This window comes from Microtus pennsylvanicus, chromosome 8 (genome assembly GCF_037038515.1).
Source record: "Microtus pennsylvanicus isolate mMicPen1 chromosome 8, mMicPen1.hap1, whole genome shotgun sequence".
NCBI classification, from domain to species: Eukaryota; Metazoa; Chordata; class Mammalia; order Rodentia; family Cricetidae; genus Microtus; species Microtus pennsylvanicus.
The window spans coordinates 23,076,281-23,095,320 of record NC_134586.1 but is presented as its reverse complement, the minus strand read 5'-3'; the positions used below and the strand labels follow the sequence as shown (position 1 = coordinate 23,095,320).

Below are 19,040 nucleotides of genomic sequence, written 5' to 3'. Positions count from 1 at the left end.
TGTCATGGTCATCTGAAGCTGACCTGGCCCTGAGCAGGGAAGCTTGGGGCCCGTGGAGTGGGCTTGAGGGGCAGGAGCTGCGGGTTTCCGGCCCTGACACCACCACAGACTATTTTAGCTCTGTAACCATCTTTCTTAGACGTTCTGTTTGTAAAGGGGGCACTGACCAGCTCGGACAACCTGTGTGAGAGTGGAAACCTATTGATTTGCAGTTCTTTGCCAGCACTTAGTTTTGATTGTCTTGGGGGAAAGGACACCTGGGAACTCTGGGAGGGGGACACCCTGTTTTTATGTGTACTCCCCCTTGCCAACTTAGAGCCTCTTCCCTAACCCCTTCTTCTGGGTCCTTCCAGGAGAGTGTCTTGTCACAGGCCAATCCCATTTCAAGAGCTTCGACGACAGGTACTTCACCTTCAGTGGCATCTGCCAGTACCTGCTGGCCCGGGACTGCCAAGACCATGCTTTCTCCATTGTCATAGAGACCATGCAGGTGAGCTTGGCCGGGCTCCTCTCAGGAGGCCTGCGGAGCCTCGTGGAGAGAGGGCAGTGTCCTGGAGGCTCGAGCCCCATCCTGTGCACAGGAGGAATCGTTTCCTCCAGTCTTCAGGGATTCCATGCAAACCCAGTCCATCTTTTTCTTCTTAGCCCCTTGGTGATGGCTACCATGTTCTTCAAGAGGGTCAGCCCCTCAGGTCTAGTGTGTGCCTCTCCAAACCTCTGCTCTTTGAAACTGAAGGTGGATTGGGGTGGGGAGCTGCAGGGTCCTCTCCTTTAGACAATTGTGCACTCTCCAGGTACATCCAGCAAGGATGGGAACAGTTGGAGGACTTCTACCCTAGGGGAAGTCTCTAATTTGGGGGGTTTAACAGGCCCAAGGAATAAGGAGAGCTGAGGGCTTAAGATTCATTGTAAAAAAAAAAAACATGCAAGGATGGGAAATGGTGGGAGGATAGCTTGGGTTAGGGCGTTCATGCACAGCCCTGGGCACCTCATACTTGCGGCATCTGTGAGAACGGAAGTGTGCTCTTCTAGAGGCCCGTGCCCTCTAGAATTGAGGCTGGGTACTGGAGCTGGTAGGGGCTGTGGTAAGGTCACTCTGCATCTCCGTTGTCAGTGTGCCGATGACCCTGATGCTGTCTGTACCCGCTCAGTCACTGTGCGGCTGTCTGCCCTGCACAACAGCCTTGTAAAGCTGAAACACGGAGGGGGAGTGGCCATTGATGGCCAGGATGTCCAGATTCCTTTACTGCAAGGTGAGCTCACGACCCCGTCCTCCACACTGTAGCATCTTCTCAACATCTGTCCCTGCCCTCCGAGGACACCCCTTTCTTTCCTGGGAACGTGACAGAGATTTAACTGGTGGTGGTGGGGGTCAGGCGGTGGTGTCCTGGGTACACTGTCTCTGCAAGCAAGGGCTTCCTGAGGCAGAGGTCGACCCAGCTGAGAGGTCAGGGGCGACTGAAGAAAGGTCAGTTCAAAGGATGCCACTTGGAGCAAGTGCCTTACGAGAAAAACCTTCCCAGGTCACATTAACTGACTTGCTATCACACAACTCCCAAGCTTAACCTTCAGAGTGGCTTTCAGATCTCTCCTCCATGACCCCTGGCTCCCCTGTAGCCCACAACCCTAGCTTGGCACACAATGGATGAGCCTGGTGAGGGAGCACACTGTGTATTCATGTGCATTTTTGCTGAGAACACCACCCAGAGAGCTGATGAATGGCTCCCAGGCCAGGCACGAGCTTTATTTGCATCTCCACCTTCCCACAGCAGCAGACTCCCCTGCTTCCATCTTTGCACACAGCATGGTTCAGCCAGGAGGACTGCAATCCAGCCTGCACACCAACAGGGGCCCAGCATGCTCAAGCATCAGGTTTAGTGGTTGTCGTTGACACTTTCTGTTGCTATGACGAAAGCAACAACAACAACAAAACAAAACAAAACAAAAACCTGATCAAATCCAACTTGGGAGGAAAGCATTTATCTCATCTCACACTTCCACCTCATAGTTCATCACTGAGGGAAGTCGAGGCAGGAACTCAAGCAGGAGGAAGGCTGACTACTGGCTTGCTCCCCAGCCTGGTGTTCAGTTCCTTTTCTTATAGCTCCCAGGGCCACCTGCCCGGGTGTAGCATCTCCACATCAAACAACAATCAAGAGAATGTCACAGACAGACATGCCTACAGGTCAAAGTGCAGGAACCTCTCAAGTGAGGTTCCCTCCTTCCAGGTTACTCTAGTTGACAAACACCAGCACAGAGGATGCTGGAGCTTCTGCTGCCCTCTTACGTCCACGAGGGGAATTACAGGTTGTGGCAGCCCACGGGTTCCTCTGGGAATTTATTTACCTTTATCCACCCAGTTCCTCCAGAGAGCGCTGCCCCCCCCCAACCCCTAGCCTCGTGGACGACTATCTGCCTTCCACTCCTTGCTCGTTTTTGACATGATACTTTGAGACATCACAGGTTCACAGCACACCTGTCACCTCCCTCCCTGAACCTACACCCGCCCTGTCCTTTCCTAGGTGACCTCCGCATCCAGCACACGGTGATGGCTTCTGTACGCCTCAGCTATGGGGAAGATCTGCAGATGGACTGGGATGGCCGCGGGCGGCTGCTGGTTAAGGTAGGTCCCTTCCCGAGCTCCAGCCTTTCTGGAGCCGACCTTTACAAAGTACCCCTTGTGCTCTGGGCAAAATGGCTTTGTGTGGTACGAGAAGAATTTCTTTCCCCTCACCCTCCACACCCCCAGAGTAAGGAACAGGCCTCTCTCTGTATGAGAAACTGATGTATGTTTTCTGGGTGCTCCTTGTTGGTCCTGGGGTTTCTCGCTCTGGGGCTTGGGTACTGTGCTGATCTCCAGAATGGATGTCCATCCTGGAGGACTGGCATGGAGGATTTACTGGCCAGTTTCCTCACTGCAATGAGACCTTGGATCAAGGGGTACTCCTGGACACTCATTGTGGGGAGCAAGGGAAGAACCAGGTAGGAGCACACAGCTCAGACCGGGTATCCTCCCTTACAGCATCTGGAGAAGGCCACAGGGGGCATCGTCCACATTCCTACACTGATGTATGCGTGGGCCATGTTCTCTGGATGGGTTGTCTAATCAGATTGGACAGTAACACGTATATTTACTGGGCTTTCAGATTTGCTGACCGTGCAAAGTCCCTGGCAGGTGGGCAAAGCAGGAATGACTCTCGCTAGTGCTGTTTCATAAGGGAGACAGCCAGGGGACATGGAGGGATACCAGAAGCCACACTCAGTGACAGCACAATGAGAGTTAGTTCTCTGGCTGGTGTTCTTCCGTTAGACCACGGTCCTCACTGTCTGGTCTCGGGATGCTGTTAGATTCTTAAGAATGATTGAGGAGGGTCCCTGAGATCTTCAGTGAGATTATATCTACTGATCCCCAGATTAATGGTTAAGTCAAAGCTGAGCAGAGTGACATATCCTAGGGCCAAGGAGGAGGAGACAGGGGCTGGAGGGCAGCCTGGGCTACATAGTGAGTTTCAGCCAACCCGAGCTCCATAGTAAGACCCCATCACAAACAGAAATCGAAACCCCAAACAGCAGGAAAGTTAACCCAGAGACGCTAAAACATGAATTAACGCTAAACCTTGTTACCTAGTAGACATTGGTAAGCAGTTTGGAAAAATAAGTTAGATGGAGTCAGGAGACAATACTAGGCAGTGAGAAGAGAGCCATGGCTGCGCATGGCTGCGCAGCTCTCTAACGATTCACTTACTAGAAGACAGCTGGATTCTCAGGTCTATTTGCAATCAATCTGCTACAATATTTCACGACACAGGACCTCTGGAAAATTCCACTGGGTGCTTGTATGAGAATGAGAAGGGAAAGACAAGAGCAAGAGCAAAGGTTACGTAGCTATGAAAAGATTCAGTCTCGCAGGGCGGTGGTGGCGCAAGCCTTTAATCCCAGCACTCGGGAAGCAGAGGCAGGTGGATCTCTGTGAGTTCAAGGCCAGCCTGGTCTACAAGAGCTAGTTCCAGGACAGGAACCAAAAGCTACGGAGAAACCCTGTCTCGAGAAAAAAAAAAGATTTAGTCTCGAAGACACCTAGAAAGGTCCTCAAAAGACCTTGATGGGCTCCAAGACCTTACTTGGAGAAACAATGTTCTAGGGCAGACTTAGGATGCCTGAAGAGCCTGCCCCACATCCTGGGGTCTCTGCTCCCCAGTGTCTTGGGTGTAACTCCATGGTAGGAGTTACAAGTCCCTACGAGATGCTGTTCTTCCATTCCCATGTGGCCACATTCACTCTCCCGCTGTAGAGTCTCCGAGAGAGATCCACATGAACTCCATTCTTCTTTTGTAAAATGACTGTAGCCATAGCTCAGGGAGCAGGAGGAGCCACGAGAGCCTCTTGTCCCATTTCCAGTCAGAGCTAGAGATGGGGCTCTGCTAGAATCATGGTGATTTGGCAGGTGGAGGTTGTGGTTACAGACCTTGGGTCTCCGGGCCTGGGTCTAATTTGCCTTCTGCTCACCAGGCCTCCAGGGAGTGCTTGCTGGGAGTCTACCTTCCCAGCATCCACAAGGTGCAGGGTGGGTGTGCTGGCTTTGTGTGGTTTCTACTCCTGTACCTCTCCTCCTGGGCAGCTGCCCGCCTTTACCTCAGGATGCTCTGTTCCTTGTCTCTCTGAAGAGGAGAAAGCTAGACCTTCAGCTGTAGAAATGGCCATAGTGGGGTTTGATTATCTTGGCTAAAAGGAAGAGAAGAAAACATGACTAAGGTGCAAGACAAGGTCAGGTGACCTCGAGGCCCATGGGAATATCCTACTGTTGGCTTTGCCATGAAAAGGTGCATTTGTGAGGGGCAGGAGGATTTGAGAGCATTTGAATTGACCCCTGGAGCTTGGGGGAAGAGCTGGCTGGAGGTAGGCAGGCCTGGGGTTCAAGGTGCTGCAGGGGCCCTTAATCTCTTTCCACCTGTGTGTGATATGCATGCCTTGACCCCAGGCAGTGGGGATATGGTCAGTCAGCTCAGGTGACTCCCATGCAGGCCACATTCAGCCTCAGAAGGTACTAGGAGGAGCTGGGTCAGTCCCCATTGTCACAGAGCTGGGAGGCCTGTTTCAGATAGTGTCTTCTCAAAATTCCCAGAGCTGAGACACTGTAGGGTCTGTGTCCAAGGTCAGTGTCCCTGGGTTCACCCTCTCTTCCAACCCCTGACCATGGTGTCCCCTGAGATAGGCTAAGAGAACACAGAGAAAAAACATGCTTGAAGCGGCTGAGGGAAGGCAAGTGAGAGTGGCCACGGGGGACTCTGGGAGCCTGGGGGCACCTGATGTAGGGAGGAGGGAAAGATGCCGACAAGTGGGGGAGGCGGGATGAAGGCGTGTAGCTTGCTGCCACTTTGCTCAGATGGCCTTGACAGTCTGCGTTTCATGTGGTATCAGGAGGGAGCCTCTTTTTGGGGCAATTTATCTTTTTATTCATCCAACCCATTCATTCAATTTGACAAATATTAGGGTGTCCCAGTGAATTTCCTGTGTTGCGGTCCTCACCCTCCAAGGTGATGGTGTTTGGAGGTAGGGGCTTTTGGCCGGGGATGAACTCACTAAGGGCCAGCTCTTAAGAATGTGATTAATGCCTTTATAAGGAGCTCCAGGGAGCCAGCCAGCCCCTTCCACCATGAGCCTTGCCGCAAGAAGCTGGTATCTAGAAAGAGGTACCCTGCTACTGCTGTATCTGCTGGGGTTTGACCTTAGTTCCTGGCCTCCAGATGATACCGTTTCTGTTGTTTATAACCCTCAAATCTATGGCATTTTGTTACTGCCACCTGAACAGAAGACAGACACCACTGTATTAGAGGCGATGAAGGCCCAACAGAGAAACGGCAGTAAAATGCTTGCCTCGTTTAGTTTGAGTTCTAATGAGGAAGGCGGAGAATAAATAAAACAAACAAGGCTAAATGTCACCTATTAGAATAAAGCCTGGGGAGAGAAATAAAGTAGGGGAGGGGCAGGAACCACCTTGTTAAGTCACAGCTGGAAGCTGGAAGGGGCTCCCAGAGGTGACCGCTCGAGTCCAGGCCTAACTCGTGAGGCTTTGGGACTTCAGTAGAGTCACCCGTTCTTACTAACAACCCACAGATAGAGCGGACTCTTGGCTTTGGTCCCTACCATCTCCCCAAATCTGCCCCATAGAAACCATCAGCGCCCCGCTCTGGGGAAAGGCCGCCTCCACGCCACTACTTGGTCGTGGATGTGCACTTTGGGCTCAGACCTCTGGCTTACCCCTGAGATCTGATCAGAGAGTGAGTGATGGGGATGGAATCCGACCCTCAATGTCCTCAGCAGGAGACTTAGAAGAAAGTCATTGCTTCTGGACACCAGACACGAGCTCCATGGGGCTTGGATTGCACTCTGCTATCTGCCTTGCCCACTTGTGACCAATACCTGCTCAGGGGACAGCTCACACGTCATCTCGTTGTTGCTTAGCCATGTTCACTGATGGACATGGGTACAGGAAGCACATGAATTTGAAGGAGTCAACCTGCTTGCTCTTCCCAGCTCTACCACTCTCTCTGGGGTCTTAGGCGTGTCCTTTTTCTCTCTGGGCCTCTACTGTGCCTTCCAAAGTGACTATATCGTATGTATGAAATAAGAATATATTATTATAAATATACTCTTAGTTAAAAGTAAAATCAACAATATATTTCTAAATAAATATATTAATATACAATATATTATAATGTATTAATTAATTAATGAATATAATTTTTAGAGTGATCATGGCTGGCTGCTCTCTGCCCAGCGACTGGAGAGCAAGGACAGAGCTGGTACCCTGACTCTATAGTTTGCAGCTTCCCTCCTGTTTGCAGCTGAGAGCTTAGCTGTCATAGACAATTATTTTTCACGTGGGGAAACGATCTCATTAGCTAAGCGAGACCCCTGCTGCGGTTGGGGACAGCTGTCTGTCTTCTGTCTTCTGCAGCTGTCCCCTGTCTACTCCGGGAAGACCTGCGGCTTGTGTGGGAATTACAATGGCAACAAGGGTGACGACTTCCTCACGCCCGCCGGCCTCGCGGAGCCCATGGTGGTCGACTTCGGAAACTCCTGGAAGCTTCAAGGGGACTGTCCGGACCTGCATAGACAGCACAGCGATCCATGCAGCCTGAACCCACGCTTGAGTATGTGAGCCCCAGAGCCCAGGGGTCTCCCCTGTTCCGGGCATTCCATGGGACAGTATACTCCGGGGGAGGCAGAGATACCATTGGCCCAGCCCTTGTTTTGACCACTGGTGTTTGACCATATCTACATTTGTCTAATTTCCTTTTTAAAGTCTGTTTATTGAACACCCTCCATGTATGGAATCCCCAAAAAGAAGAGAATGTTCTGTCATTTCTTAGACACAATAATTTAGACCGGGAAGGTCTCAGTTTAGGGCAGCAACGGGCTCTAGGGTGGAATTATTGTGTAATATGCATTGCGGTGGCCCTGTGTAAACACAGCCCCGCAACCTCTCTGCTCTCCTGAGCTTCTGCTGCTCTGACCCCTGTCTCCGGGCAGCGGATGTGTGGGAATGCATTTTTACCTGTAACTGAGTCAAACGCAGGGCAGTGAATTGGACCCAGAAACCAGAGCCAGAGAGACTTGCTTTTGCCGTAACTGTCTGCAGAAAAGGCAGCAAGGTTCTGCTCCTGGGTGGGGGTGGGGTGGGGTAAGGATGTGAGAATCCCTTGTAACTGACCCCAGAGGCCTTGGCAGGCCCTCATCTTATCCCGCACTGGCTTTTCTCTCTCTGCAACAGCCAGGTTTGCGGAGGAGGCTTGCACGCTCCTGACGTCCTCCAAATTCGAGGCCTGCCACCACGCAGTCAGCCCTCTGCCCTACCTGCAGAACTGCCGTTATGATGTTTGCTCCTGCGCTGACGGCCGGGATTGCCTGTGTAGTGCGGTGGCCAACTATGCTGCCGCATGCGCCCGAAAAGGCATTCACATCGGGTGGCGGGAGCCAGACTTCTGTGGTGAGTGCCCATAAGCACTTTACCTCCTTTTGGCAAACCTCTCAAACTCTCCTGGCACCTCGTGGGGCTGTGTTCACCTGTCCTTTTCAAAGACCCTTTCTTTGAATTATTTCAGTTGGAAACAGGCCCCAGTGACAAACCTGGATCTAGAGTTCATTTGCAGCCATTTTTCCTGCCTTCTGCTCCTGGCTGCTGGTGGCGTGGGTTCCTGCATAGAAGCAAGTGTGATCCCTTTACTCCAAAGTCGTGAAACTTCGGCGTGAATCGGTGCCTAGCTGAGATTGCCTGTAACTGCTGCCACCTAGTGTTCGTTCCTTGTAGGGTCAGGAAAGACCATATGTGCGTGGAGTGAGTTTGGAATGCAGGAATCTTTTATCATTTCAGTCAAGACGCCAGTGAGTTTTGGCCCACGTCTTTGGCATTGTATAAAGTTATGCAGCGCTGAATAATGTCATTGTTCCAGCTGATTATGCATCTGTCCTCTCTGGGGTAGATTCCTGCCATCAGAGCTGGTCTCTGCTCCCTAAGACTCTTTGCTGTCGTTCCTCTGGGGACATTTGGCTAGTGTCTGGTCTCAGGGAAACAGGAGTTAGGGGCAGTGTTGAAAACAAAATTGACATTATGCATTTGAAGAGAAGTACATGTGTTAATATTGCTGTCCTGCGAGCTTGTGTTTAGTCCGAGCAGTCTTTTACAGAGAGGAGCATGTGTTGAACGGTGGGGGGATGAAGGGGCGCACGCTGTGCCCTCCTCTTCCCTCTAGCCCTGGATGGAGGGAATGCTGGGAGCCCAAAGGTTGGAGCCCCGGCTTTTCTGGAACTTCACCTGTGGTCTAGCTGCTCTGTGACCCCGAGCCCTTCACCTCTGCCCCCCTCTTTGTGTCTACCGTCTAGCAACGGGGGAGCCAGTCGGTGGTGCGCTGTTTGTGAACAGGCTTCTGTTGCCCACCAGTATCAGGAATTCCGCACCAGCTGTCTGCAGGGCAGTGGCTTCAGAAGGCTGTGTTAATGCAGGCCATTCTCTCTGAAGGCCAGCAGCCTTCGGGAACATTCTTTCATCTCTTAGGGGCAGTTGTTCTTCACCTCCACAGAAGCAAGCGTGGGCAATGAGCTGACTGCGTTGCAGAGTGGGTCGGCTAAGAATAGGGGTGACTAGCCAGGCAGTGGTGGCACACGCCTTTAATCCCAGCACTCAGGAGGCAGAGGCAGAGGCAGAGGCAGGTAGATCTCTGAGTTTGAGGCCAGCCTGGTCTACAGAGTGAGTTTCAGAACAGTCGCTATTGTTACGTAGAGAAACCCTGTCTAGAGAAATGAAACAAAACAAAACCTAAACCAAGAAAATAGGAGCGACTCCAGTTGACAGACTCCTGAGCCTTTCGAAGAGAGCTGTGGGGCTGACTGGCAGGAAGGAGATGTTTAAGGACAAGAGGGACCTGTCCCCTGTGAGTTTATGTGACAGATGGCCTTGGCTTGCTTTTCTGAGCCCAAAGAGAGTGGGCCAGCCTCCTGGGTTCCAGTCTCTGACTTCCCTCACTTATAGAAGCCTAGGTTTACTGTCTCCTGGTCCCCAACCTCTTTCTGTCTTCTTGAGAAATGGACAGAGCTCCCAAACCACTGCTTCCATTCTGAAGAATGTCACTGGGAGCAATCAAGGAACAAGGACATGCCATGTGGCTACTTTTGTGTAATGCCCCAAAGAGACTCGGGGCAGCATGCACATTGTTTTGTCCTTGTAAAATGGCTGTTTCCTCTTGGGAAGACAAGACTAAGGACCCCTGAAGGCATGGACTCAGTGTCCCTGAGCCTCACACAGCCCTGGCATAGACATACATCTCTGCTTAACTGAGGGGTGCATGGTTTTCTGAAGGAGGAAGGCTCAAGGAGAAACTCGATGAGCCTGGATGCCAGCTCTGGAAATGCTCTGCTGGTGGAGAGGGGAGCCCTTGGCTCCCACTGCTCTTCACGGGATCGAAAGTACGCTTGCGCATGACGCAGAATGAAGGGAGTTGCTGCCTTTGTGGGCTAGCCTGCCCCAGTATCACCCTACCTCCCCTCTGAACATTCAGCCTCTCCACTCCTCCAGAAGAAAGCAAGCCAGTGACTCACGTGACTAGGGAATCGTCTGCCTTCCCAGCTAACTTAAGATACAGAGCTGAGGTGATGGTAGGAGGGAGAGGCTCAGGGTCTCCTCAGAAGTTCATGGCTGGGAATACTTCTTACAGCTTCTATGGGATGCTCTGTCTGGTATCTGCTGGAGAAAGGGACTGTCCCTGAGAAGGAAGGCTCTATTATTCTTGGGAAGACTCTGCCCAGAGCACAGCTCTCATTTCCTGGACAGCAATCCACAGGCAAGGGTAAAAGGCACCCATCACCCCCTTCCCTTCGTACCATCCCATAAAGCCTTTTGTCATCTGTGAGTTCACTAGACTATAGGTGCATGATGGCCGCAGTGCAGGAAGGGAGAGTCAGGTCTTCTGAGGTTAAGATCTTTCTCTGGGACATGACTCCCATCTTGAGCCTGCTGAGCTGGGCTGGGACTCCCTTCCAATGTCACAATGACAATAGCAGTGAGCGTCGGTGACAGGTTGCCTCCTCTTACCTCCACAGAGACCCAACAGATACTGTTGCCACGTTCCATGGAGGGTGGCAGTCCGAGTGTCATGGTAACTAGAGGTGGAGCTGTGATTCGAACCTGGGGACATGGGGTACAGAATCCATCCTCTAGCTGCCTTAGCATTTTCTTCTGCATAGCCATAGAGTATTTCGCATTTCTATTCAAAAGCCCCGGCATCGGGGTGGGGGTGAGGGCTGTGAACAGACAGAGGCTGTCCACTTTGCTGTGGGTAGGTGTAAGTGTCCAGGCTTGTCACGTGGATGTCTGCAGAGGGACTGTTCCCTTCTTGAAGTGTGATGGGGAAGAGCATGAGCTTTAGGGGGGCTGAGAGTTGGGGCTTAGATCTCACCTCTGCTCCCAGAGACGCCACATCCTTAAGCCTCTTAGCTCAATTGTTGCTGGTGTCTATGCGTAAGGGCACCACAAGGGAGTGATAGGACCTAACCTAGTTAGGAGCAGAGTACACAGTAGGTTCTCAGAAACTGTAGCCACCACTGTCCTTCTCTCCGGGGAGATGCTCCTGCCCACCACTCCCATTTCACCAGGACTTTAATGTTCTAGATTTGGAGGATTCGCAGGCAAGGAAAGTCTGCTCTCTCTCTCTGGGTAAAGAGAGAAAATGTGTGTTCCCATAATTTCGATGTACATTTTTGCACCTGAAGATACACTTTTGCTCAGAGTGGGGAAGGGATGGTTACGACCATACAGTTGTAGCAGTGGTCACAGCTGCAAGGTACAATGTCAACTCTGATGCCTTCTTCCATCTCCTGTCTCCAGCACTGAGCTGCCCACAGGGTCAGGTGTACCTGCAGTGCGGCAATTCCTGCAACCTGACCTGCCGCTCCCTCTCCTACCCGGATGAGGAATGCAGTGACGTCTGTCTTGAGGGTTGCTTCTGCCCGCCAGGGCTCTACCAGGATGAAAGAGGGGACTGTGTGCCCAAGGCCCAGTGTCCCTGTTACTATGACGGGGAGCTCTTCCAGCCTGCAGACATCTTCTCCGACCACCACACCATGTGGTAAGTGCAGCCAGCCAGCGAGGCTGTGAGTCTTGATGCCTGGGAGGATGGCAATGACTTCCTTGGTGGTAGAACTGGACAGGAAAATGGTTCTTCAGATCTTTTTTTTTTCACATGGATGGGGAAACTCATGGCATGTGGGAGACATGTATGGTACATGAAGCGGCCTCACTTTGTATCCATTCTTTCTCCCAATAACTCATCTGGTCTCTTGAGACGAACCCACTCCCCACCCACAGGCGATGCATCTGTCAGGTCTTCCCACCTCTCCTGGAGTCAGGGTCAGAGACTGTTAGACTACACAAGAGGACCAATTCTTGGGGCCCTTAGGAGGGGATGTGAACAGAGAACAGGGAAGAGAAAGTGTAGCTTCAGGGAGTGGGTTCTGGAGACTGTGGGGAGATGTTGACCACACTGACAGGAAGACTGTGAGGCCCTGGAGCAAGCGGTCCAGGGGGAATGGAGAACAGAGGCCAGAAGCCAGAGCCTCTGGAGATATGCCTGGACAAGAAGGTGCCAGAGGGTGGGAGATGGCCCTGCAGGTGCTCAGGACAGTGACGGGAGGTATCAAAAGTGCTCCCTGGAAGTGCAGTGGAGATGCTGGCCTTACGGACTGAGTTTCCAAGAGGAAATGTAGATGGATGACGTACCCTGTAGTCTAACTTGGGGGGATGGAATTTGAGAATCCCTCTAGCCCTGAGAGGGAGTCACTAAGAGGCATGCATTAGGAGCAGGAGAGGAGCAAGTCCTGAGTGTGAGGCCGTAGAATCCTTCACCTGGACTAGCATAGCACCTGCGCATGACCCATGTCCGTCCTCCTGTGTACTTAAGTCATCTCCAGATGGTGCTCAGCACCTACATTGGTAAGCACTGTGTCTCCTTGTCCCACTGCTCTGCCCTGGCAGTAGAGGGAGCAAGGCCTGTCTCATGCAGTTCATTTTCTCCGGAATGTTTTCCACCTGTGATTGCTTGACTTTGTGCATGTGGACCCCAGGGACACAGAAGGCAGATGTCACAGCGCAGATCTTTTGGCCTTAGCTCCATCAAAGGATTGCCTGGTAACACTTCTCAAATGTTTCCCTCCAGGACCTTAAAACACTAGCGGGCAAGTAGAGCTTGCTTCACCCCTCAGCAATTGCTTATTATTATTATTAAGAAAGATGTAAAATGGTGGGCTAGGAAGATGGCTCCGCAACTGAAGAGCTTGCTGTGCAAGTCTAAGGACTGGGGTTGGGATCCCCAGAGCCCATGCAAACGCTGAGTAGGTCTGACCTGTAATGACAGCTCAGAAGTCAGAGACAGGGATCTCCAGATCAAATCAGCTAGACAGATTTGTTGAAGAGCTCTCGGCTGAGCAATGCTGTCTCCGTGGATAAAAAGAGCAATCAAGGATGATTTCCCCACATGAACCTCGGGCCTCCACACATGCACACATGTATGCACCTGCACGCGCACAAGTGTGTCCACATACATGCAAAACACACATACACACGCAGACTCTTGAAAACGGAAAGATTTTTTAAAAAACGCGACACTTGCCTTTTGAGCCTCTTAGGCGTACCAGTGGCATGAAGTACGTTCACACACTGTACAACTCCTCCCACCTGTCTCTAGAGCATTTGTGTTTCTGAAAGAAACGGTGCCCATTAAATAGTAACTCTTCATTGCTTCCCAGCCTGGTAATAGCCGCTTGACTTTTCCATTATGATTGCAACCCCATTCATTTGCGGCTCTCTTTAGATATTCACTTTAGATATCTCATATGAGTGGAGGCATCCAACACGCATGCTTTTCTTTGCATCTGTTTTTTTTTTCACTTGCGTTAATGTTTTCAAGGCTCATTCTTGTTGCTGCATATATCCAAACCCCGTTCTTTTAATGACTGACTGGTATGCCTCTGTGCGTATGCATCGCATAATGCTACCTTTTGCTTATCCGTTCATCTGTTGGTGGACATTTGGCTGCTTATGCTTCCTTGCTGTTGTGAACAGTGCTGTCATGGACATTGGTGTTTAAGTATCTGAGTGTGTGTGTGCTTTCAGATTTGGGGGGGGGCGTATATATCCCTGACTGCAGCTGCCGGACTATATAGTAATTCTGTTTACCTTTTCAAAGAACTACCAGATTATTGTTTTACGGAGTCCATAGCATTGAAATTCCCACCAGCACTGGACCAGGGTAACTGTTTCTCTACAACCTCCCTGGCACCTTTTATTTCTCTCCTCCTCTTCTTCCTCTTTCTCCACCTCTTCCTCCCCTTCCCTTTCCTCTTCTTCCTCTCCCCTCCTCATCTTCTTCTTTACAATCTCTCTCTCTCTCCCTCCCTCCCTCTCTCTCTCTCTCTCCTCTCTCTCTCTCTCTCTCTCTCTCTCTCTCTCTCTCTCTCTCTCTCTCTCTCTCTCTCTCTCTCTCCTCTCTCTCCCCTCTCTCTCCCTTCCCGGTGTGTGTGAGAGTTCAGGTACATCTGTTACAGTACATGTTTGAAGGTCAGAGGACAGCCTTGTGTGCCAGTTCTCTCCTTCCGTCTTATTTGAAACCGAGTCTCTTGTGGTTTACTACTTTGCATGTGCCAAAGTAGCTGGACAGTGATCTCCTGGGACTCTTCTGTCTTCTGCAATCTCTACATGGGCACACTGTGATTACAGGTGTGCTGCCATGTGTGCCTTTATAAGAGTTCTGGACTTTCAAATGTAGGTCCTTGTGCTTATAGAGCAGGGTGCTTTACCCACTGAGACATCTCCCAAGCGTTCCCATTTCTAATAGCTATCTTACTAGGTATGATATGGCATCTCATTGTGGTTTTGATTTGCATTTCTTTAATGATTAATAATCTTGACTATCTTTTCATGTGCCTCCTGTTGTTTTATAGATCATTTTTTGTATAACTACTTGAATCTTTCAGCCAGTTTGAATTGGGTAGTTTGTCTATTTTGTTATTGAGTTATTGAAGATCTTTGTATATTCTGGATATACGAATGCAAACACTTCCTCCTATTCTGTGACTTTTTCCCATTCTGTTGTTAGTCCCTTTTGATGTGTAAAATGTTTTTAATATAATCAATTTATCTATTCTTTCAGTTTATTCCTTAAGATTCTGTATTCTAGCCAGGAAATCAGTGCCAAATCCCAAGTCATGAGGATTTACCCTGATGATTTCTTCTAAGACTTTACTGATGTTCAGATCTTTGATCCGTTTGGTGCTCACGTTTTGGATATGGTGTAAGGTTAGAGTCCAGCTTCACCCTTTCCCAGATGGAACTCCGGTTTCCCGGCACCGCATATATTCCTTTCCATGTCTTGGCACTGGTGTAGAAATTCAATTGAGCGTCTAGGCGACGGCTGACTTCCGAGCTGTTTACTTAGCTGGTCTGTATACCTGTCTATCTGCCAGTCCACATTGTTGTAATTACTGCTGCTTTGCAATAGGTTTGGAGCCAGAAACTGTGGCTCCTCCATCTTTCTTCTTCGTCAAGATTGTTTTGCTGTTCAGGGCGCTTTGAAGTGCCATGTAAATTCTAGCCTCAGTTTATGTAGAAACTGCCGCTGGGATTTGGTTTGGACGCGTTCTGTCTGTGACTTCTTGCAGAGACTTGTCGTCTTACCGTAATGCCTCCTGATCCATACGCAAAGGGTGTCCGTTTACTTAGGTCGCCAGCTTTCTGAGCCGTGTTGTGTTGTTTCACACAGCGTTTCGTTAGTGTGTATTAATTGTGCCAAGGCCTGAGCCTGGCTATGGCATTCTCAAATGTGCATATGCTGTACTTTGCACGTACACGCCTCTCTCTTCCTTCTCTTCCTTTCTCCCCTGTCATCCCAGTCTTCCCTCTGCTTCAGTGTCTTCTTCTTAGGTTCCGCACATGAGAGCAATACATGCTTCACTTGTCTTTCTGGGCTGGTGATTGCTTCACTTTGCACAGTCACCTCCATCCACTTTCCCACAAACGATCTGAATTTATTCTTCTTCGTGGCTGAATAATACTTCACTGTGTGTGTGTCTTACTTTACCTGTTCAGCATCCGGGCCAATGCCATGGCTCGACTCTTCTGAAAAGCATTGTGTAGGTATCTCTATTGGATGTCGACTGAGTCCTTCAGAGATGCAGAGCAGGGTTGGTACCCCTGGTCATTGTAGTTTTAAGTTTCTTGAGGCTTCTCTGTGCTTATTTCCACAGTGGCTGTGCTAATTTGCACCCCACGGTCAGTGTGGGAGACTCTTTCTTCTCTCCAGGTCTTCTCTATGTTTATTTTCTTTTGGCCTTTTGGGGACAGGGTTTCATGGAGCTCAGTTGGTAGCCCCAGCTTGCCTCTAGTTCATGGCAATCCTCTTGCCTCAGCTTCTCAGCTGCCAGGACTACAGGTATGAGGCACCTGCCTGGCTTCATCATCACTGCCAGGCTGACTGGGGGTGAGCTAGGATCTCAGTGTAGCTTAGGTTTATATTTCCCTTGTGGCTAAAGAGGTTGAACATTTTCCATGTATTTACTGAATGTTTGTATTTCTTTTGAGATCTGTTTGTGTGCTCTTGGCCCATTTGTTCTTTAAATTGTTTGTTCATTTATTGTTTAGTATTTTTTTTTACATACTCTGTCAGATGTCTTTCTGGCAAAGCTTGTCTCCCGCTCTGTAGGGATCACTCAGTTAATGCTTGGCTGTGTAGAAACTTAAAATATTTTCTTTGTGTTTATGTGTGTACGTTTGATGCTCATATGTGCGTGTGTGATGTGGGTGTGTGTCTACTTACATGTCTTGGGTAGGAGTGACCTTAGTTCTGGGGAAATGGTGTACAAGAGCCCTTGGGTTTAAAAAGAACAATGCACCTTAAGATTCACAGATGGTCACTAAGCTGGAGAAGAGGGAGGAAGGCGGGAATCATATTTCAAGGATCTGCCCTTTACGGGAAAGTCTGTTGGAGGGACACTCCTGAGGGATTTCAGGCAAGGGTGGGGCACAATCATGGTTGGGGTTTGAAAAGATATTTGGCTTCCAAAAAGGAGTATTCTGGAGAGAGGCGAGAATAGATGCAAGGCCGTGAGTTAGGAGACACTTGCATGGCTCAGGCAGGAGGTGACGGCGTCTCATCTACTGGCAGGAGAAATAACAAGCACATAGGAACTGAAGCAAAATGTCAGAGGCAAAGTCCTGAATTGTGGTGGCTCTGACATAGAGGGACAGGGGGAAGAAGCCTAGAGTCTGAGGAGAGGCAGTCAGATGGAATGGGTGGCGACCCCAGTCCACAGATCAGCCTTGGAAGAAGCCTGGGGTCTGGTATGGACACACTGGGCCTGCAGTCTCTTTGAGACACCAAAGGGACCTATAAAGAAGACATTAGTATATACAGGTCTGAGGCTCAGAGGGGGTCACTGTTGGAAGTGAACGAGGCATTTCTGTAATGAGAGCTGGGTGTGAGTGACAGCAGAGTGGAGGAGAAAGCTCGGGGTGCCCAAGGGGAGGCATGAGCTACAGCTGAAGCTGAGAAGGAGCAACCGGCGAAGTGGGGGAAAATGCAATGGAGATGGTTTTATTCTCCAAGAGAATAGAGTAGCCCAGTGATGATGATGTTCAAAGGGACATTACATAAGAAAATTACTTGAAGGGACTTACTGGGCTTGGTGTAGTGACCGTCACTGGTGACATTGGCAGGTCAAACTTCCCAGAGTTATGGATGGGAAGTCCCGCTGGGAGGAGCAGAGTGAGGAGGGTGGGTGGGTGGCGAGGAAAGGGGCAATGTGTGTAGAAAACGTCAGCAAAAGATGGGGTGTCTTCTCTGCAGTTACTGTGAAGATGGCTTCATGCATTGTACCACGAGCGGCGCCCCAGGAAGCCTGTTGCCAGACAGCGTCCTCAGCGGCCCCTTCTCTCACCGCAGTGAGTACTGCAGCTCTGAAAGGCTTTTCTCTTCCCTCCTGTCTAGACTCCTTCCCATAGGTGGGGGGAGAGAGCTGGCTGTATTGTCTGATGTGTGCAGTATTCAAACAGGGGTCTGGCTCTGCCTCACATCCCCTTGACTCCTTTGTTTGTGTGAGTGACTTTAAGATGTATCTCTGCACATGGAAACTCACGTGATCGAGGCAAGCAGGACTGGCCTGTGTGGGAGGGAATCCCTGAAACCTGTGTGCCTGTGGTCGTCTGAGTGCAGTGAGCAGCTGGGGTAGTGACAGGTGTGCTAGGAATGGCACCCACTGTTCTCCATCGGCTTGTTTCCTGTGGACATGCTGATGAGGACGCTTCCCTGGGATCTTATTGGATGAATCTGAAAGAAGAGGGGTTCAGGTCAGCGGCTTCCAGTTTGAGCCTCTGAACGGTTGCTGTCCTGTTTGAAGACAAGACACGGATGGGGGAGGGGTGAAAGTCTCAGTTTTAGATCAGAGGCAAATGTACGGGGTGGGGGGCAAAACACGGCAGGAGGGAGAGGCGTGTCAGTGGTGGCACACTGTGATGCCGCCATCTTTACAGAGAGTCTGACCTTGAAGCAAAAGCCTCTCAAGAGTCCCTGTGGCTGATGGCCTTTCCATCCACGAGCTGTAACTATTTCATAAGTGTTCCTATTGGGTCCCACCAAGCTCCCTCCTAGTACCTTCATCTGTGACTTCTCAAGCCTGAGTCTGGAAATTTTCACAGTGCAAACTGGGAGAGCAGAGTCAAGAGGGATGTGAGACAAAGGCCATCAGGTGACATCTAGGGTCGTCAGAACTGCCACCAGCTTGGCCCAAGGCATTGAGATAGATAAGGTGACAGCCCTGGTCTCACATGGAGACCCTGACTCAGAGTTAGGGCACACTGTAGGCTGGGCAGTATATGGTCTTGGAAGGTGGGCTGCTCTGAGTCTCCTGAGTGAGTGACGGCACCTGCGAGCCGCAGGACAATGCAGAAGGGTGACCTGCCATGACTTTGCTCACAATCTCTTTTTCTTCTCTCCAGGCAAAAGGAGCCTGTCCTGTCGGCCACCCATGGTCAAGCTGGTGTGTCCTGCCGACAACCCACGGGCCCAAGGGCTGGAGTGTGCCAAGACATGCCAGAACTACGACCTGGAGTGCATGAGCGTGGGCTGTGTGTCTGGCTGCCTCTGTCCCCCAGGCATGGTGAGCTGCTGCGTGGGTGAAGGAGCACCTTCCGATCCATTCCCTTGTAGGCAGAGGTGATCGAGGTGGCTGTGGAACTAGAGAGAGGAAGAAACAAGGACGGGGACAAGGGGTAGATTCAACCACCAAATCCAGGGAGGAATCTGGGAAGAGAATATCTGGGGTGGATCCTAAAGGGATTGGACATCCACAGAGCTGGTCTTGGCTCACAGAACTGCCCTACGCAGCAAGGAAACTATTTATAGAAAATACTTACATGTCTAAGCAGGCATTTCTGCTAGAATTTCCCCAAGGATAACATTCCATCCACACGGCCGGGGTGGAAGGACACACACATCGTT

General features: G+C 50.5%; 1 protein-coding gene across 1 annotated transcript in view; it reads left to right on the top strand.

Annotated features, from left to right (window-relative positions):
- The window catches only part of Vwf (von Willebrand factor), a 144,913-nt gene that overhangs the window by 54,511 nt on the left and 71,362 nt on the right, over positions 1 to 19,040 (top strand). Inside the window, exons 11-18 of the mRNA XM_075982709.1 lie at positions 354 to 490; positions 1,115 to 1,253; positions 2,523 to 2,623; positions 6,959 to 7,154; positions 7,775 to 7,990; positions 11,381 to 11,621; positions 17,391 to 17,485; positions 18,539 to 18,699. Coding sequence (XP_075838824.1) covers positions 354 to 490; positions 1,115 to 1,253; positions 2,523 to 2,623; positions 6,959 to 7,154; positions 7,775 to 7,990; positions 11,381 to 11,621; positions 17,391 to 17,485; positions 18,539 to 18,699 — 1,286 coding nt within the window. The remainder of the gene's footprint in view (positions 1 to 353; positions 491 to 1,114; positions 1,254 to 2,522; positions 2,624 to 6,958; positions 7,155 to 7,774; positions 7,991 to 11,380; positions 11,622 to 17,390; positions 17,486 to 18,538; positions 18,700 to 19,040) is intronic.